Consider the following 22,202-nt stretch of genomic DNA (forward strand, 5'->3'; position numbering starts at 1 on the left):
GGCTAGCATACTGGGTTTGTCATAGTAGCCTTTAGGGGACCAGTTATTATGAGGTGTATGCTGCAGCTTAGTATTCTGGAAAGGCTGGAGGCCTGATCAACCTTCTTAACTAATTTTGATCTGTTTCACAGATAGTTTCTTAATTGATTTTGAAAGATGAGATCTGTCTGTGTGGCAGACGTACTCAGTGTTATCATAAATTCTTGGTCCTTAAATTGATCTCGGGTCTATGATGATTTTGGTGAAATTCAGGAGGGGTGAATGTAACAGGTCGTTATTGATGACATGAATTTCCCCAAAACACTAATTCTTCATTTTAAATCTAATTGTTTTACATTGCTCTCCTGCCTGTTTATTTTTAAGTCTGTGTGTCTGTGCGTAATGACGGCAGTATGTGTGCACGCGACGTGCGCTCGGGCCAGAGCCGTTACAAATTTCTTCAGAGGCAGGTTTATAGTGATTAATGCTCCGTCGATAAATTAAAAGTAATTTTTTATCGTTTACATGTAATCAAACTGTGGTGCTCGGTTTATGATCATATTTATTTTATTCTGTATCAGTTTTGCAAAGTTTTGAGTAATATATATAAACTTATTAATTAGTTTCGTCATAAATGTTAACAGCTAATGTACAGTGATAAGCTAGTGTCTCCCGCAGTAGGAAACCCCATCTCCCCCTCATGATACATTTGTCTTTTGTCAAGGGAGATGCTCGACTCTGACAACACACACACAGGACTGACATGTGCTTTTATTTGTTGAATACAGGTATGGAGGTTTCTTTTTGTGTGTCTCATTAATATACGCAAATATTAAAACTACCAATGTCAATTTATATGCTGTACATAAATGCTAAATGTAGGGATTTTCTGGTTCCATATTATTGATTTGATGTCTTATTGTATAGTTTATTTGGGTTAGTTTGCTAAATATTATTCTTATGTTGTATTTATGATGTATCTATTTATTTTAACTTTATTTTGGATAATATCATTTTTTAACAATTGTGTTTATTTTGAAGTGCTGTTGATTTTATCACATTATTTTGAATGAATGTTTAATGTGTGAATGTAAACAAGGCCAGAGAGCCGTTACAACTTTGGTCAGAGGGCAGATGCCCGACTCTGACAACACACAGGACTGATATCTGCTTTTATTTGTTGAATACAGAACCAGAATCCAAGAGCTGTCACCTGATTTATTTCTGCAACCCAGAACACAACGCAGAACACATGCTTTACACACGGGTTACATTTGCACAATTTAGAATTTATTACTATAAATATTATGTCTTATTTTTCCTCATTTTATTTAATCTATTTTACCTGATCTGATTTTACCTTATTTTGGTTGTATTGCAACATGGGACGGAGACAAACGCAATTTCAATTCCACTGTATGTCTGGCACATTTTCAAATTGACAATAAAGTTGACTTTGACTCTAGTACAAAGATTAATTATTAAACAAACAATACTTTCTAACATAAATATATTCATTACAATTATTAGAGTACAACAAATATAAATGGCAGAAATTAGCTCTCTAAGTAAATTAACTACTCCACATCAACTTCACCGCCTAGATTTCAAAGTAACACTGACGCCATCTGCTGGTTAACAAAGGGTATTACAAGACGCCGTCCATAGACTGTCAACACGTGGAATCAATTAAGCTCCCATCAGAAAACAAACGACTCATGCTTAGTTAAAACTTAGAAATGTATCAAAAACTAAACTTTGAAATGTATCGTTAAACTAAACTTTGAAATGTATCGTTAAACTAAACTTTGAAATGTATCGTTAAACTAAACTGCAAAACATTCAACAAACAATAAACCGGATCATAAAGACAATATCACGAACATCTTTCTCCAGCTTAGCACTACAGGTGTGTAATTATCAAACAGGTGTAATTATCAAACAAACAAACATTAATGACAACTTACGTTCCCAAACACTGTTGGATATCAATACAAGGACAGCAGGATCATAACAAAGTTAAATTAAACATAAACTTTGTTCCACAGTTCAGAGAACTTGGAAGCTGCCGCTCTCATCTCTGACGACACGCACTGTGGTCACCTGTTCAATCATGAGAGCAACACATCCGGGGACTTTGCCCAAACGATGCCGGCCCCGCCCCTTACTGGGTGAAATCATTCCACCTGAATTCAATTCAAGTGTTAGTTGTTGGTTACTGCACTTAAATAAGAAATTAATCAGACTGCTGTTTCTTACAGTAAATTAAACACAGAAAGCTGGATGAAGAGCTTTCACTTTTAAATTAAATAAATGAACTTTATTCATATAACTTTAGTAAGATGAACATTTAATCTCTGAGCTCTGTGAACAGTAATGTTTAGAAAATCATTTTACCTCTGAGCTGCAGCACAGAGCGAGGAAACACCTGCACACACCTGTACAAAGAAACAAGAAGAAAACCATCAATGTTCTTTTTCCACACCCTTTTTTTTCTCGAGTGTTCCAGGGTCGATATTACCTTTGGCGCACCTGAGCATGATGCACAGCAGCGGAAGTGACGTTGGGCGTGTCATTCCCAGGTAAAGGTCGTATCTACGTACAGAACTCATTGTGAATTAGGAGACACAATAACAATAACAAAAATTAGATAAAACACCGAAAATAAATTAAAACATTAATTTTTAGATTTATAATCTGTAAATGTGGATAGATACTGTTGTTTAAATGATTTATCTATTAGTGAAGTAATCCAAACACATGTTTAATCTTGTGGTAGTTATAGGTGTAGTCACTTTAATTTACAAACATTTACAAATTATTAAATCTTCTCATTTAGTTTGTTTTATATTCTTAGATAAGTATAAAAGATGGTTGGTGGATGTAATTGCAACCCATCGCCAGCAGAGGGCAGCAGTGTAATATGAATACATGATGCAGCAGTTCATCAGACCTGACCAGGCTGTTAACCTCCAGGTGAGCTATGTTGTAATATTTACAGTCCATGGTTATAAAATGCAGAAGTTACATTAAACTCAGCTCGATTGAAGATAGATATCTGCCTCTTATTTAACCTACCAGCTTCCTTTTTCCATCAGCAGCAGCAGCGCCCTCTGCTGTCCACAAAGAGTGCTGCCATCACCTCTGCATAATGACTGTGTGTGTATGCAGCATTTTTCATGCAGGTAAAGCCGATATGTAGCCTATTACATTATATAATCATGAGCAACTTTATCACAATAAATAAATGGAGCAGAAAATACTGAAAGTAAAGTACAAGTCAGTTAAAAGGTATGAATTAATGGAGTCATTTAGTAATCCCATCACAACTGTTAAGAACTAACAGACCTCTCCATTCATGTTGGGAAACTGTATCACTGTGATCACAGCCGATTGTCCATAAATACTGAACTACTGAAAAAATAAAAGACTGGAAATGTAGCTTAAGGTTTTCACAAAAAGCTCTACATTTAAACTAATTACAGTTTCCTTAAATTTTAGAAGAAAACCACATACTAACCTTTCTTCATTTCTGAAAAAGTGACATATTCCAAATTTGACAGAAACCACATATATATCTATGTCCAAAGAACATATGTTGTTGTTGTTTTTTTTTAATTCATCGATTTTTTAATGATTAATGCATTTTCAGTGTATCCAACATAGGTATTTATGTTGTTTTTATCAAATTTGGTGTATCTTGGTATTTTGGTATCAGATTCTGCTGCCTGTAATAAGAGCAGTAAGCTGTCAGTCAGATCTGGTAACTATTATGACCTTAATGTAGTTAAACTAACAAAGTCACATGGCTCTCTAGCTGTATCTGTAAATGTAAGACAAACATAAATATCTAATATCCAATGAGTGTTCATTCATTTAAAATGTTTGAAGAACAAGTTGTAACTTCACCAATGACATGTTTAAATAATACTTTTCTTCCACTTACCAGATTTCTTTGCTTCACTTTCAGCCACGTTTGGATTCTCTCCAACATTTCAATCTTCACGTTATCTGAGTGAACTTTACATGCAACAAAAAGCCACTGTGTGTCGTTAAAGACCCTGGAAGAGAAAATCCAGTCAGTATCAATGAACTGCAGAAGACACGTGAACTTAACATGGTTCAATCTTTATTTCATGGTACTTCAATGATGTTAATCACTCTTTTTGTCCAAACATGAATGAATCACACAGCAGTAGTAGTAAAAAAGTAGCTAAACTGACAGCCTTATGTAACCTCCAGTCCTCTAACATGGGACAGGTGAGCTTTCTGGCAGTGCATCATGTGCTTCACAGTGCTGCTTCCACTATCCAACATGCAATAATCCTCTTCAATGAAAATCCTATCAAACAAAAGCAACAATTATTAGCTACAAATTAATGCAATAACCACATTTTCTCACATCTAGATACAAGAGGCTTTTTTTTATTTATTTTTTTTACATTCTGCAGGGATGTATCGTTTAGTGTGGCTGATGTTGCATCTGCAAAATCAGCAGCTTCTTTCACTTTCAACCCATTTGAAGTGGCACTTTCATGTCTCTTCATTTGCTAGTATACTCTCTGCTCCATAAAAAGTTGCTGCCGCCACCACCCAGGAAAATAAAACTACAGGAGCAAGTTTAAGGTAATGTAATATTAGACGGGGGCGATGAGTGTGAGATTTATCTCAAAGCTAAACAGATGGAAGGAACACATCAGAAGGTCTTAATGAAACACACATGCCTGCACACGTCGCGTGTAAAGCTAACGACAGAGCTATGGACAATAGCATGTGATGCTAACAGAAACTATTGTTAAGAGGTTTCCTCCTCTTCATTAAAAAAAGCACCCACACCCTGTAATTTAAACCCCTCACCACAGTTTCCACCACACAGAGACGCGTCACAGGAAACCTTTTTCTATTCAATCTAATTTCAGATTTCTTTTTCGGTTCTGTCAGTCATTTTGTTAGATCTTCTCTCTCACACACACACACACACACACACACACACACACACAGTGCACTCCTAAAACATCAAGTGAGTGTGAGCTGAATGTGTGAAAGCATTTTTCATTCCTATTTTATCGATCAGCCCCGATGTCAAATTCTGCAACAAGTCAGGATGATCTGATGTGAGGACGCAGCAGCGACGAGCGGCTCGGGATGGAGGAGTGAGAAACTGGTGAAATCTTCATACGTGAAGAGAGGCTGTTACTCTTATTTTGTTGTCTTTGATACTTTGGTTGATCTTCTGTTAGGGGCATGTGTGGGATACAGGAGCAGGATGTCCTGAAATGTTTTCCTGTTATTGTCAGGGCCTAAAGATTTACTAAGCATTTAAACCAAGCCTTTTCTTTCTTTCATTTTTTAAGGTAGCAGCAAAAATATCATTGGGGCACCTCTAGATCCTACACAAAACGCTTCAAACAGGCATGAAGCACAGGTGACACACTAAAAAACAAACAAATGCTCCCGATACAACAGGAAACTGATGAGCGGGCCGACACAGCCCTGAGTCACAGGCTAAGACACAGTGCTTCAAGTTGGCAGACTTTTCTTTCTGAATACTAGTAAACCATGTTTCCTTTCCTTTTTGTTTTAAACAGACATCATACCACGGTTGGTGGAGTTGAAGCCCTCGTTTCCAGAGAGCTATGGGTGTATTTTACATTCAGAAATAATAATAAAAAAAAGCCTTGAGTACTTTTGCTCCATTAAATGTCAAACAGTTATTTTCAACACTACAATCCAAACACAGACAGACAGGCAGAGTAGAAAACTGAAAGAACCCCAGAATAACACTGTTAGACGTCTTTACAGAAACAACACATCAGGTCTCCTCACTTTGAATCATGTTTCAGTGGAGACAAATGTGAGCAAGGTGGGCTTTGACTTGACTACACGTCCACCACCACAGAACAGCTGACATCGAACAGCAGTGAAGAGTAACAGGGAGCTGCAGCGCCGACATGGCAGGCTCAAGATGTGAAAGAGCACCTGCCAGCCGTGTGTAAACTCTACAGCTGAATCTCACACACACACACACACACACACACACACACACACACACACACACACACACATGTAGCACCCTAGCAAAAAATCAAAAACAGTCTGAAGAATTAAACTGAAAGTCGCCAAAAGTCGTTTCCTTTTTTCGGTCCCACACTCTTCACGAGGGGACGAGACTTGTCAGAATGATGCTGCATTCATGTCATGTGGGAATAACCAACATCTCAATCACGTTGTTTGTTGTGTACAGTCTTCATTTGCTTCTGACACACTTAATCATGATATTTTTATTTTTTACAAGATAACTATACAACCAAGAATCCAGTATAGTCTCCTCCCACTCATTACTCTACAACTCTAACATTAGTATGCATTATTTTGTACACTGCTAAACACATATTTCCATCAGTTTAATACCCAAACCTCAATTTACACGCTGATGGCTAAACTGAACTCTATGTTTCCACTTGGAATTTTGTTTTTCCTCTCTTTCCCACTGAACATGAATGCAGCACGTTTTCTCTCCGTCTTATGAAATGCTCGTCTACAGGACATCGCAGCACCCTCAGGCGGCTTCCAAAAGTCCCCAAACCTTCCTCATAGCTCTGAGAGCGTGTTCAGCTCTCGTCAAATCACTTCAGGATGAAATGTTACAGCCGTCACGATGGATGCGTCCTCTTTCTGGGTTGTCGCTCACTGCTCCACGCCGGCTGTGTAGTCGGGACGTCGCGTCTGGATGATCTTGGGACGAGGCGAGCGCGGTTTGTCGTCTTGGTCGCTGTCGTCCGGGGCCGAGCTGTCGCCGCGCTCATCCTCACAGACGTGGACGACCACGCTCGGGGTGGTGGGTGTGGCAGTGTGGAGCTCGTACTTTTCCCCTGAGACACACATAGAGGACGTTCAGTTCCATAATGTTTTTAACACCATGAAGTCAATGATGCTGCAGAACTGTTATATCGTTTAGTGTGTGCATGTTTAGCGTAACAAGGACTTATTTTCAGATTAAATTTAAAAAGATTTTTAAACTCCTGCAGTCTCAGCTCTGGGCTTCAATGTTTGCATCATGATGTTAATGTTTAAGCAGTTTATTTTAAGCCCAATAAATACTACATCACATTACTACTCACAAGCAAACTATGGGTACCTTTCAGCCACTTGGAAAGGTCAATCAAAAAATGAACATCCACATTTAGCTACCACTCAAACACTAACACTAACACACCTCCTAAGATTGTCTTATTGTTGGTAAATCTGGACTTGGTTGCCATAGAGAAAACATCAGATCAGTCCTGCTATCATTGAAGAAAGAAAAAGAAAAGCTAAAGCGACACTAAGACAAATGCATGCAAAGGAAACACCAAGATAGAGTGATCTGTGTCATATTGTGTTTCATACCTGGTCCTAGCTTTGAGATGGCACACAGCAGGTCGTAGTTGACGACTGGCTTTGCGTCCAGAGATTGTTCCCAGCCAACCGGAGGGGAGGCAGGGGGCGAGATCAGGAACTGCTTGTCGGGTTTGGGGGGCTCCAGACGAGGACTCCCTATGTGCACAGACTGAAGAGAGGCACGTGTGAGTCAGTAAGAAGGAAGAGGAGATAAATTACAAATCAAGAAAGAAACCATTCAAAAATATGGAACCCAACATGAACAACATTAAAAGGACCTCAGTTAAGTTTCATGGAAGCTGATTTTCATCTCTGTCACTGAAAAATGACTGCAGTGCAGGCTTATCTAAGAGCTCACTTTTGATCTAAATAAACAGAGACAACAGGCAGGGACAGCTTATAGATAAAAACATGAGGAGGTTAGTGAGCTTCATGTCTAGTCCAATGCTAGTGAACTGTGTCTGCTGCTCGTCTGTACCTCCTAACTACAAAAGACACAAGAATGATGCTAGAACCTGAGTGTAAGTGGACATGATGCATGTTAGAGCATTACCTGGGCAAAGTAAAGTCTCATCTCTTTGCCGTTGAAGTCGGTCTTGTGGAGTCGGAGTCTGGCCTCGGCTGCAGCCAGAGCGTCACTGAAGCTGATCCTGACTCGCCGGAACGACTTGAAGTACTGGAACTGCACCTCGGGATCGAAGGAGCGAAACAAGGCTTCGAAACTGGCCTGGAAAGACAGAGAGGGAGGAGGGAGAATAAAGAGGCTGTAATGATGAGGAAAATGAGAGCATCTTCTGCACCATCTCCTCCACTTCTGCTCAATTTGTTCCCTTTGAGTTCTTTTTCTCTTCTTATCTATAAATACTAAACACTGCGGCTCACAGGAAGACATAAATACCGCTATGAGACGCTATGAATAAAACCTGTAAAAATAGCTTCTATTACCGAACACTATATCTTTGCCTCCTCCTCTCTCCAGGGAGCCTGTGTGTGTGTGTGTGTGTGTGTGTGTGTGTGTGTGTGTGTGTGTGTGTGTGTGTGTGTGTGTCTGCATCACAGAGGCAGAGCTGTGGCCTCAATTTTAAATGACCAATTACTGTTCCAGAAGCTAATTAAGTGAGAAAAATGAAGTAGACAGCTGACCTTGGCTACCAAATCGAAAAAAAGGACAAACACACGTAGAGTGATGGCAGACAAGATTCCATCAATTTAGACACACTTGAGACTGTGAAGATGTGGAGTCCATGTAATTACACCCACACCTCGAGGCAGCAGCTATTTGAAAACACACATTCAGATGTTGGATGATATGGTTGCCCTTTATGAAGCTGCTGCAAGACCCAGATCTTTCAGTCTATTCAATTTGTTGAATAGCTTGTTAGGTCAGCGTGTACGAAACAAGACAGAATGAGGAGCTGCTGCTGCTGCTGCTGCTGCTGCCGACCCCAGTGGACGCTGATGACGATGCTGAAGTGCGGCAGAGCCGAGCCCAGTACCCTGCTGGTGTTCTCTTCACTTCAGCTGCTGTGACGCAAAGAGCAAAACAGCACGTCTCATCAAAGTAGTTCAAAAAAAGGTTAATGCAGCTAAAAGCAACTTTTTGTAGAAAAAGCTCGGAGCCAGATGAGAAGATAAACTCCTGCAGTCTGAAGGTTTGACCCCGTATGACCAGTTCACAGAAAAGTCCTGATAGAAGCTGGAGACTGGGGGAAGCTGCTCCACGTATTCAAAAAGCTGCATTGAAAACATTTACCATGATCTAATAAAGGAGAACTTGCTTGGTGTTTTCAGCTGATGGAACAATTGCTTCCCCTTTCTGCACATTTGACCTCATGGAAATGCTGGCTCTACTTTACGTAAGCACTTTCAAATTTGAGTATTGACTTGACATCTGCTTTGAATGTGAAACAACGTACATCATTATCTACTAAATCAGGTCCTTGGTAGTATTTAATGTCATTGTCCTTCATTTCCAGGTATGAACTAGACCTGCCTCCATTATTACTTTTGAGATTAGATGATTATTGAGATTATTAGAAAAGAACAATCTTACAAACATTCAGCAGCTTCACACTTCACACTGACAAACATCCCGAACAGCAGCAGCTCATATCAGCGTGTCTTCACCAAACTGTTTGATTTAAGGACCGTCTGTCTGCAGCCACGTAACATGAATCCAGAACTCTTTTCAATCCAAGACCAAACATGGTGGATGATTTCTAATAAGGCAATTCCTACAGTCACCATCGTTTTAACATTTTGATAAAAACAGCATTTTACAAGTCATCCCTGCCTTCTGCAGTGAGCAGACAGAGTTTTGTAACCACCGGGCTGCACTGCAGCACAGGAGCAAACAAAAGCCTTGGACGTTTTCATTCAGAAAACCAATAGAAGGAGGAATATTCAGCACCGCCTGAGGAAGTTCCTACCACATAGAACTCACAACACAGAACACATACAGACCTACATCTTTGTTGTGATGTCAGGTAATCGTGGAAAAAAGAAACCCTTGTTGTCTTCATTACCAGAATCTGTGAGAAGACAATATACTAACGTCAAAGTCCTCAGACATGACTCTTCTAAAACTCAGAGAGAGTGTAAGGATGGCTGTCAGATCTACATACCATCTGTACAAACTCATGTGATTAGTACAAATGTACCTCAAATCCAGCTTGAGAAGACAAGAGCTTTACAAATACACACACAGATATGTGTTTGTGTCATAAATATACCACAACTTAATCCCACTGTTGCATCTTCTTATTTAACCCTCCAAACCCATTTCTTTGTCAAGCTCCTTGTCTCAACCCCAAGCTGAGATAACACCTATGACATCACTATGACATCATCAAGCTTATCTTAGATTCATTTCCTTCTATACCTCCAGAAGCTCTGTGGATTTGTTCAAAATATAAGATCACTATTCAGCCATCTTCTGACAAAAACTGACAGAAGTGGAATCGTGGTTTGAAAGGTGAGAGATCCTGGTTTTGCAGAAGGTGTTCTCGAGTCCGAGCGCCCCCTTACCTGAGCCTCTGGTCGGTTGAACACTTCCTGGTTGGTCACTGACGCCACCAGGCAGAAGCGGTTACACTTTGTGGTCTTGATGTGCATGATGGGCGATCCGGGAAGCCGAAACCTTTTCCACCTGAAGCCCGAGGTCAACGTGCACCGTGACGCTGAAACTGTCTTCAGCGGTGGCAAGGATGAAGATGGTGATGACGATGAAGAGGAAGGGGGGATTCGGGGGGATCGGAGGAGCGTTGCCTTCCCCAGGGTGACAGCTGAGAAGGGTTTGATAGATGCTCCTTGACAGGAAACAGGTCAGCTCTTTCTTTGTGGTGCAGGCGTCTTCCACGTGGGTCTTCTTTTGTTAGGCGTTAGTCCACTGCGTTCAAGTCCCCTCAGTCAGCACATTACCTCCTAACCCACATTCCAAGGTTATCTAGTCTGGATCTCACTTGCAGCGTTTAACGATTCGCTGGTTATTCCTCTGCTTCAGCAAGCACAACAGTTTTCTTCCGCAAGTCTGTGCAGATGAGCCGGCTCTGCAGCAGCCTTCAAATTGAAAGAATTTTCCAGAAATGTGGGTGTGTAGCGATAAAAAAAAAATGTCATTCAACCTCTTCTGAGCTGTCTCTGTCTCCCCTCTCACTCTTTCTCCTGCTGCTCCACGGCTGCTTAAAAGAGCCCCTGCCAGCCGATGACGCATTACCCACAATCCCCCTCCCTCTCCCTCTCCTGGTCTCATTCATTCGTTCATTCACTGCAAGCCAATCAGCTGTGCAAGAGGGAGGGACTATTTCTTTCCTTCTTTCTCTCCACTGACTGATACTGGCCAATGCTGACTAATCAGACAGAAAGAAGGGCAAAGAGAGAGAGAGAGAGTGAGAGAGAGACACTGGAAAATAATGACCTAACCGCTGAACAAACTGACGCATTAATCGGCTTTTTGTTGCATTTCAACTCGAGACAAAAAAAGCCTTTGTCGAGTGGAAAAAGTGTGACAATGGGCCTTTCACCTCTTTGATTTAACTCACATACCAAAGAGGTATCACCTGACTCCACAGTGCACAGAGCAAGACGTGGAAAACACATGTCAGTCCTAGTAAATATGGATGAAGCTGAGAGACAAAAAGAGAGAGAGAGAGAGAGAGAGAGAGGGGGAGGACAGCTGACAGACAGAGCGAGAGGCAGGAATAGAAAACGAGTGAAAGAGTGGAAAGAGAAAGAGACAGCTACGAAGAATGTGGGATGGAGGGATGAAGGGATAAAAAACAGGAGGTGGTGGGAGAGAGGTGAGGCTCATGGAAAGTATGCAGTTTGATAACATGCTTTTATGAGGTATAAATAGCAGAGAGCTTGAAGTGGAGGGGAAGTGTGCGAGTGTGTGCAGCCTGCAGTCGGAAAAACAAGACCAGACTGTGCAGCCAATTCTCAAACATTTGCACCTGTGTGTGTGTGTGTGTGTGTGTGTGTGTGTGTGTGTGTGTGTGTGTGTGTGTGTGTGTGTGTGTGTGTGTGTGTACTTAAACACTTCTTAGTTGGGAAGAAGATGTGGACGATCTTGTTGTGTTGCATTAAACCCAGCTTTTATTTTTCCAACAAAAACAGGAAGCAGCGCATCATTCGACTTGCTGAGCCGACAGAATGTTCTCATGACCACAAAAAGCTTTTATGCTCGTTATTAGCGGAACATTAAGCAATGACTATTACGCAATCCTGGACAGAAAGCTAGCCAACTGCACACTTAACAGACAGCAAGTCCCTTGCATGTCGCCTACCATTCTCTAAAAGACTTGGAAATTGGGAAACAACAAAAGTTTATAGTCTGAGATCGTCTCACGTCTCAAGATATTACAGTTATCCTCTTAAGCTTCATTTCTATCGCCACTCCAAGCCGGATATTTACCACCCTGTAACGCCTCGCCTTCAATGTAAATGTCACAGCAGCATAATGGTCATCCCACTGCTTTGACGCCGTCTGACGTAGTCACAGAGGCATTACAGGGGGAAAGACTCGATGACTGTAAAAAAGATGGGACGGCTTTATCATCGTCTAACCCTTAATGACTTCAGGAGCACCTCACAACGTCAGCATGACTCGATTGATTTTATCACGATATGGCAAGTAATCTTCCACAGTGAAATAGCTTGGTGTGTGTCCTCAACTAAATTTGAATATTTTCCCATTATTTTAACATAGATTTGAATACACTAAGGACTTGTGTCAAGTTTGCAGAATACCCTTTTATCAAAAAGTTTATATGCTTGAGTGCATTTCAAGAGTCTCCATGTGATTTTTCCATTCTACTAGAGTGCATAGCAACAAACAAATAACAAAAATCACCTAAACTCCAACAGACTCAATTGCTATAAAATAGCCAGCTGTTTTCCACAAGTATTACATTTCAACAATCAGGTCAGGTGATAACTAAACGAACTCCACAATGAGGGAGAAAGCGATCTCTCAGTGAAGGCCACAATGTGCTGCTTGGGAAGGTTTTGGGTAAAGAATTGAAAATGATGGATTTCATGTTTGTAATTAGATTTGATTTTAGGAATCGCTGCTTTAGGGCGTGGCTACCTGTGATTCACAAGACTCCACCATCCGGTCTACATCAGCTTTCTTCTGGCTCAAAAAACAATATGGCAACAGTTAAAATGCCATGATTGAGGCCTCAAAGAATTGAATGTGCAGACACTTTAAGGAGCCCGTTCAGGATCTGTGCAGGGCCGTGTGGCTGTGAGGTGACAGGTGTATTAAGGCCATGTACATGCAGTGACATCTGGCTGGTGGCCTGTTTGGAACGGGCTCATAATAAACTATTAGACCGACATGTCGACATACTGTACATGTCGTCTGTGGCTGGATCCGTGCAGGTGTTAATGCACAGTAAAATTACTAATAGCACTGTCCAACATGCTGTATGGAAAATGTGTGTGTGTGGAAAATAAAGTGGTGCAAAGTTGGTGAGCCTCCCAACAGTGAAGCTGATGCTCTCATGCAAGTGTTGTTTGTTGATGTTAAACATTACCGTGTGAGTCTGTGTGTGTAGGTGCTAATCATCTCCAGACTTTAACCTCACCCTGCTGCGGCCGCTGAGTGTCTGAGAGAGAGAGAGAGAGAGAGAGTGTGTGTGTGTGCACGCTCAGCCCTGCATTTTTTCCACCGCTATGTTTTTGTTTCATCTTCCCATTTTTTCCATTCCCTCACTGGAGAGATAGGCCAGGCGGTGCACGCGGTCAGACAGGTGTGCACATGCACAGAGCACACAAAACACACATGCTCACAAGAACAACTCTTGATTGTTTAACACATACTGGACACAGCGCTGTGTTACCAGCCAGCTGCTGTATCTTTATTGCATCATGTCGAGTTGAAAGATATACGCCTGAACTAACAAGTGATATTTGAAGGCTGAGGATTACTTGTGGAGCAGGGGCCACAGCTTCACCTGTACTGGCTTTAACTAGCTAGCATCAGTATATCAACATACAACAGTGTGATGGACTGATTAGATCAGCACTGCTTTGCTTGTACTATTCTTAAACGTTACAGAAAAGAGTCGTTAAGACTGAAGTTATTGTTGCAACTCAAAGACTATAAATCAATGAAACAGCTTCACATAGTACTTTAAAACGCAGCCTGTTGACCATGTACTGTATGTAAAGTTTAATCTTCACCAGCTGGTGAAAGAGCCAAATCGTCTCATCTAGCAACAGTTATGAAGCATGATTTGTAGATGATTGCATTCGGCTTATCAAGCCCCCAGCTCGGCCTTTCCACTTCTTATACCGCTGAGACACAGACTAACACTCCTTGTACTTTTAGGTGGATTCCAGTGACACATCCTTACTTTAACATTTCCAGCTCTCAACACTTCTGTGATCCATCCTGACACAAAATCCACTTTCAGCCAAAGGGGCGTCAAGTTACGGAAGCCAGACTCCGCTGACAGGCTGTTTCCGTGTGGCTTTAACAAAGTTCCACATCTGAACAGGAAAAGAGGTCACGGACCTCGATGACACATCCGTCCCCTTTTCCAGCTTGACCAACAAACCACGGCACTTCTAGACAACTGCAGAACAACTACAGTAAATCTCTCCCTCTTCCATGGAGTTGTACAAATTCTGAGTCAGAGCAGGTCCAGCAAAAACAAAGTGCTCAGATTTTCCGTTTGCTCTAAAACTTGTTTGTGTGACTCCGGTTAAATGAGTTCTTTTCATCCATTCAAAACAGCTTAATCTGTGGCTGTGCTGGAAACTGCAATCACACATCTGTAATCTTGATTATTTTTGCATCAAAATTACAAGATTTGAATTGAAGTCTTTATCTGGAATCTTGATACTCTCTCACACACAGCTGCCACCGGGGTGTGTCCTGCTGGAAAAGTCCACAAGACTTTTCCAGACCTACATCGGAGTTTTCCCTGACCTAAATCGGTTCTTCCATGCTGGTTTATTAATGCTCTTTTTTAGTCAGCTTTCTGCTCCACTTAGGCTGCGAACACTTAAACTTGCACAACACATTGGAAAAGATTGTGCTCGGTTCCTGTAAGATGGTCTTAATCAATGTCCTGTTCTCTGCAGAGCACGTATCTTCATCTCAGAATGACAAACTTGACTGTAATGTTGATTTGAGGATTTATATTAGAAGGAAGGAAAAGTTCACACGGCTTACTCTGAAATACTCCCATTGTTTAAAGCACTACCATTCATTTTGGAGGGGGCCTGTAAATGCAGCACAGGGTCTGCAGGGTCAGGGTCGCTGCCTTTTATAGCAGCAGGTTGTGTTCAGACCGACCACAGAAATGTAAGTTATGTGATTATATTTCAAATGAGTGGTGATGTTTCTGGTCAAAAAGGTTGCAGCACGATGAAATTTGACGCCCCTAAAGGTTTAAGCTCATGAATAAATCCATAATTATCCTAATCTAGGTAAAGAAAAATAGAACGTCTTCTTCTTGTGTTTCACAGACCACGCTCAACATGGCACAAGCTTTTAGAAAGTACAAAACAGAAATGAACGCTTCTATCCCTCCCATTCATGTAAAAACACTTTCTCTTCAAACGAATCATCTCCAACTCATAAAGAGCACGAGGAGCTGCCTCATGAGGTGCTGACTGCTTCCACTGAGTCTGTCCTTCAGTAATGTCTTTTTACGATGTGTCTCACATTTATACTCTTTATTGATTGGTTACTTGTAGGACAATAAAACCACCTTACACTGGGTCCGTCATGCAAGCCCCTTTAGGGTCTAAGTGCCTTTATGGAACATTCCTCATGATTAATCCTCCTATTGCTCTTTGGCCCACTTTCATTTATCAATAAACTAACTTTTAGACCTCAGCCAATCGTAAGCAGTTATTGTGTCGATTCTGCTTTTTCAAAGTGCACATTAAAACAGATAGATGGAAAAGCAAATACTGCGTGAAACTGATCCCCTTCCTTCTTACCCCTGAAGTAAACTCACTCCTTCACAGAATCAAACTACTCAGGAGTTCTCATGAAACGTTCCCCACTCCCTCAGTGGAATATTTTGCCATATGATACATCAGCTGACCCTCAATCCCTTACACATGCCCGGTGGAAAAAGTGGCCGTATCTTGGCGGAAAGACAAGAAGGAAAAGAAAAAACAACAAAAAAGGACAACACAAGTCATTATTCCACCAGATGCCCTTTGCCCTCCTCTCCCCTATGTTGTCGTCCTTTTCCATCAGACTCAGCGAAACCCCCCCTATAGCAGCCACAACACATCGGCTCGTCTCACTGCCCCGTCTGTGCGTGCGTCTGGGAAATCAGCCGTGTGTATATCAGCAATTAGATGTATGTGTTAACGGGCTGTCAGGTTTGTCCGCCTCCCCAGGATCCTTCCACAGTCTCACCCTAACACATCATAACAGCTTTTCTTTGGCAATGCAAACTGCCTCAGAGGAGAAGGTGTTGCCCTACACCCCCATTCATATAAAACTTTTTCCTGAAACAAATATTCTTCTAATGATATAAAGAGCATGATGAGTCTCCCTATTGAGTGCCTGGCTGTTTTCCACTGAGTCGGTTTTTCCACTGTCTGACTTGTTTTCTACTCTTGATGCATTTAACGCAAACACAGTTCAAACCACAAATACCACTTTGCAACACACCCTGTCTGTCACAATCAGCAACTCTTCCAGATCTCACTCGCAGATCAGGGAAAGTTATTCAGGATGTCTTCTCATAAAAACTAAAATTCCTGATGTAGAAGTCTTTTTTTTCTGGTTCATTACAATCACAGTGAAAATCTAGCAGTGATCTAAAACAACAAGAGATATCAAATCCAATATTATCCGGGTTTTAATAGGAGTACACAAACAACAACAGTGACCCAGTCGGTATATTTGCATATTTGAATGTAGTCAGGTGTCACCTGCCAATGAGTCACAGCTTGCATCTGAACCTTTATTCTATTCAGAGACTTATCACTGGAAACAATGACTTCAACATATTTATACTTCATTGTTTTTCTCGCCTGTTCTCTGCCGCAGTGTTATAACTTAAAGTCAAAGAAAATGAATAACATTGTTCAAACTGTGATACAGATCAACATGATCAAAGCTTTCTGCCCTCAATATGCTACAAACGACAAACACATTTTGTCGAGTACTTAACAAAGTTTCATTCCTCACACTACTGGCTGTTAGGATGAGGACACATGTAATAAGGTAAACACAATATGTTCATTGGAGTGTCCTCGTTGTCGACATTAACCCGCCCTACATAAAGAGAGAGTGTGCGACTACACCATGGAGAATATGCATCACCAATATGTCTTTGTCATCAACCTCAATAAATCATTTCATAACAAAAGTCAACGGTGACATATTAATACAATACAAACCATAAAATATGTCTTCTAAAACTAGATTACTCATCTGTGGACTGTTTCCAAATCTACTGCTCAGCACAGGTTTTACATAAGACTCAAATGTCCACAGAACATGACAGGAAACTTTCCAATGATGCACCTCTGTGGCTGATGTCATTCCTGTGCCTCGTCTGCTTGGGTAAAATTAGAGCAATGCTATTCAGGTTTAGACATTAAATAACTCAGGATGACTAAGGCACCAGGAAGGGAGTTTTTTAGTGATTCCAGAAATATCCAAACAAGTAATATTTAACTTTTCAACTCCATCTAGTGGTCGATAAAAAGCATCTGATACTTTCACTTAAAATGAAATCTATCAGTGAATTAGCTATTTAAAGGTGCTTACTTTAGATTTGTTACTGACACACACTTTAGATAAGGTCAAGGTACACTTTATTTATATAGTGCTTTAAATACAAACAGGGTTTGTATCAAAGTGCGATACAGACATTTAGGATATATATATATATATATATATATATATATATCTCTCTATCTATAAAAAAAGGCAGTTAAAAGTATGGAGGACTAAAAGTGCCAAAATGAAATATATAAATATATAATTAATTAAATCATTAAATGTGTCATCAATTATTTAATATTGGAAATAAATCAACAAATATATAAATAAATATATAATTAATTAATTAATTAAATGCATGTGTTATTAAATAATTAAATAATTATTTAATTGTGTAATTATTTAAAATTGGTAATATATAAATAAATAAATAATTTATGAAATACATAAATAATTAAATAAATGTTTAAATAATTATTTTAAATGTAAAAGCACATCTATTCATTCCACTATTTATTTAAGTATTTCATGTTTCCTGCTCCAGCAGTGCATCATGAAATAATTTTATCTGTCATCCTCTCCCATCAAACTCAGTGGGCGGGATTAACGCTGATCGAGTCACAAACCATTGCTTTGATCTGCAGGGTTGCCAGACGAGGCGGTTTCCCACCAAACAAACAAACAAACAAACAAACATGGCAGCAATCACAGAGGATCACAGACAACTGTTGCTCTCTGCCATCTTACCCACAAACACTCCACATGAAGGCTGCCTATGAGCGCTCTCATGTCCACAGAAGCCAGGTGGAGCGCAGACGTCACACACACACATCAGGTTACTGTCAGGTAAACGGCAACCAACGTATAAGGGAACTAAGGGGAGTAAACATATGTATCTAATTTATCTTTTATTTCACTCATATGATTTCCACATTTCATTTTCTTGATTCAAAAATATAAATCTGGCTCCAACAATCAGTAATAGCATGACAGTAACTCAGTCTGTAGGGACTTGGGTTGGGAACTGGAGGGTCGCCGGTTCAAGTCCCGGTGCGGACCAAAATATGTTAAGTTGGTCTGGTAGCTGGAGAGGTGCCAGATCACCTCCTGAGCACTGCCGAGGTGCCAAACCCCCCCAAGCAGCTCAGGAGCGCCCGCTGTGGGCAGCTCAGGAGCGCCCGCTGTGGGCAGCTCCGTCACTCTGACATCCCTCCATTAGTGCATGTCCACAGGATCCTGTTTGTGCATGTGTGTGTACTTCAGCCTATTCTTAATTCAATTCCAAATCACATGAATGATGGGGTGCGTTCGAATTGTCCCTCCTATCTCCTTTCACTATCCACTTAACCTTAACCCCGGAAGCATTTAAGTGGCGGCGATGATAAGAGCGAGTCGCGCATCCGACCGCTCAGGAACATTAACGATGATCGTAAAGTGACACAGATGATGTTTTATTCAACATATTTCATTCACTTAAGAATGCTTTGTGCAGTTGTACATTTGTATGCTTAAAACATTATATGAAGGTTATATCTTATTAATGTAACAATTAATTTCATATTTATTTTGATGTTGATTTCTGAGTGGACAGGAAGGTGATGGTTTCACTTTTGTTACTTGTAGCCTGGTAGTCTATATTTCTTTTATTTCAATCCCAACCTTGTGGTGATCAGGATTATTTCACCGGTAAGAAGGCACAGAAAAACTTCTTAAGATGCGTTTTTTGTCGTCCATTTTCTGAACATTGTAGTTTCAACAAGGCGGACCCACGTCATTAACCTCCGCCGCATTTAATGACGTCGCCTAGTGGAAATGTGGTCGGATTGTCAGAGCAACGAGATCGCCTTTCCCTAAGTCCTTTATGAATTCTCCTAACATCTTTCCCTCCCGCCCTCTACGCTCTGCCAATGAAAGGCGTCTGATCCAACCTTCACAACAGGCTCCTAAGTCTCTGACTAGACTCTTCTCCTCTGTCGCCCCCCGGTGGTGGAATGAGTCCCTCTGCACCTTTAAGAAAAAGCTAAAGACCCAGCTCTTTCATGAATACCTACTAACTTAATGATGATGGTCTCCATATCATTGATGATGATGATGGTAATGACGATGGTTTTTGTTTGATAACGACGACTTATAAGATGGTTTCTATACTGATTAGAGCTCTCAAGAACTGCCCTCAATGTTGTGCTTTGCCTCTGGTCACTTCCTGTCAGCACCTGTGTGTCCAATCAGACTCAAAGCTGATCGTTTGCTCTTACTGACATTGTTCCCTTTTTTCTAGATCCTTGCTTGAGTTGTTCTTACTCTTTGCTGAGTGAATTGTTTCCTTGAATTACTGCCTCAGAAATGATTTATTATAACTATTTTTCCTAAATTTAAAACACTTAAAAGGTTGGAAATGATATAACACAAAAAAAAGGGGCACACAAATGAATCAAATGTCAAAGTTGAACATGGTCCCTGTGCAGAAAAGACAGTTTCTCAGTCCTCACCTTCAGGCTGCCTTCATTGAATAAATCCTCTGGGACTTTGCAGGCGATCAGGGCGTTTGGTAAATCTGTAAACTGCACATCTACAGTCGCCTCTTCTTCACGCTGCATCACGACTCTCGGATATCTGGACTCTCTTCTGCACACACAAAAACATAAACAATCAAACTTGTGCTCGGCTAACGCCCATTTCCAAACATCTGACTTTATATGAAAAGCGTTTAAATTCAATGTCATACACACCGATGAAGCTGTAGACTTTAGTTCATGATAATAAACAGCTGTGTCAGTGATGTATTCCTCCAAACAGCAGACACAAGTCTTGACTGTATTAGTGCTCAGAAGCTGCACAAAGCTGGATAGCAACTTGTGCTAACCAGAAATCCGAAAATATAACTTTTAAAAACCGAATCTCGCGATATTCCGTGATTTTCTCCGCCTCGGTGTCAACACGTGAAGGCTTTCGTGTGACACTTGGACTTGTCTTAACCCGGAACAGAGCAATATCGTCTAATATTAACTGTGGTTGAGCCTTTTTGGATTCATTTCTTGACACTGCGCAAAGGATAAAGGAGATGACGTCGTTTCCGGTTCAGCAGAATCAAGAGCGTTCAAGGGGTGTTGGAGAAATGAGACTCCTACTGGTTGCCTCGTCTCTAAATTCGGAACAACAACTGGTGACGTGGAGAATAATTAAATAAACAACACCACCCAATTATTAGTAAGCTAAATACAACAATTAATTCTAACCACAATTAAATAGCTCCAGGAGATTGACTTTCTGTTTTTTACACTCTGTTTATCATGCAACACACACATAGGCTGAAATATACACACAGGATCCTGTGGACATGCACTAATGGAGAGATTCAATGTTTGTACCTGAGATCATGTGATTCAGAAACATGGTGAAACAAAGTTAACGCTCGACTTAGGTCAAAACTATTTATGAATACAATTATTGCAAAATTACGTCTGGTATATTGGCAAATAGTAATATGGAAGAAAGACGGAGTGTGTTTGTCTCGATTAGGTGGTGAAATTATTTGGTTCAGAACTACATAAAAAATGATTAATGATTTAATTGTGTGTCATGTTGTTTTCACATTACAATTAAAGCTCGAAAACACATCAAGGTCGGAAGAATGACATCTCACCTTGAGAGTCCGAGCATCCGAGGAGCACTTGAACGGAGCATTAGTATAAACAACAGTGTTTTCATTGGTAGTCCATATGAACAAGATTGGGGAAAGAAAGAAAATAAAAATAATGTTAAATACAGTATAAAAAGGTGAATTGAAACTCACACAACCTGTGGTTTATGTCCACACACCTTTAAGATATCGAGATTTACATTGCAAAATATATTTCAGAATAAAGAACAGGGTCAACGTTTTAGAAACTTTTGATAACATCAAGATTCTTTCACTAATAATGTTGTCAAGATGTTAATTGAAGTCAATATTCTGCCCTCTTGTGGCAGAAGTAATTATTACAGGTTTTAAGAGCATTATTCATTTGTCGCTTCTGACTTAATTATGGAAGATAATGTGTGTTTTAGTGTTATATCTATGCATATCTATGCAGATAGATATCTTTAACTTGATTTACTTAAAGTGTATATTTCTATAGCAGGCATTACATCAGCTGTTAAGATAGAACTAAATAAAAATGTGAGGTACACCTAACAATGTCATCTGTTATTGTTAAATAAGAACACGCTTATGTCTGTCTGGTGTATGAATACTATTCTGTTTGTAATAATGGTGTGTAGTGTGTGTGTGTGTGTGTGTGTGTGTGTGTGTGTGTGTGTGTGTGTGTGTGTGTGTGTGTGTGTGTGTGTGTGTTTGTAAGGAACTCACCTCAAGTGGTGCTAGTCTCTGGGTGGCAGAGGGGTTTAAGCTGCAGGTCATGTGGGGATCAGCGTCCATATAATCCTTTTGGGAGAGAGAGAGAGAGAGAGAGAGAGAGAGAGAGAGAGAGAGAGAGAGAGAGAGAGGCAGAGCGAGAGAGCGAGAGACAGAGAGAAAGAGAGAGAGAGAGAGGGAGAGAGAGAGGGAGAGAAAGAGACAGAGAGACAGAGAGAAAGAGAGAGAGAGAGAGAGAAAGAGAAAGAGAGAGAGAGAGAGGGAGAGAGAGGGAGAGAG

The 22,202-nt window shown here is 40.6% G+C and overlaps 1 protein-coding gene across 3 annotated transcripts; it reads right to left on the bottom strand.

Annotated features, from left to right (window-relative positions):
• Window positions 1-4,091: 4,091 nt before the first annotated feature.
• On the bottom strand, window positions 4,092-21,239 carry LOC109999257 (calcipressin-1). 3 transcript variants are annotated; one of them, XM_020654267.3, is made up of 5 exons: window positions 21,213-21,239; window positions 20,059-20,194; window positions 7,913-8,086; window positions 7,369-7,528; window positions 4,092-6,851 (listed from the first exon to the last, which is right to left on the bottom strand). In XM_020654267.3, the coding sequence occupies exons 1-5, from the start codon at window positions 21,227-21,229 to the stop codon at window positions 6,667-6,669; spliced, it is 672 nt and encodes a 223-aa protein (XP_020509923.2). In that variant the 5' UTR covers window positions 21,230-21,239; the 3' UTR covers window positions 4,092-6,666. The 3 variants fall into 3 exon arrangements, with proteins under 3 accessions (XP_020509923.2, XP_020509925.1, XP_020509927.1); XM_020654269.3 differs by lacking the exon at window positions 21,213-21,239 and adding an exon at window positions 20,299-20,636; XM_020654271.3 differs by lacking the exons at window positions 20,059-20,194; window positions 21,213-21,239 and adding an exon at window positions 10,387-11,040.
• Between the last annotated feature and the right edge of the window lie 963 nt (window positions 21,240-22,202).

Source organism: Labrus bergylta, chromosome 24 (assembly GCF_963930695.1).
Source record: "Labrus bergylta chromosome 24, fLabBer1.1, whole genome shotgun sequence".
Classification (NCBI taxonomy): Eukaryota; Metazoa; Chordata; class Actinopteri; order Labriformes; family Labridae; genus Labrus; species Labrus bergylta.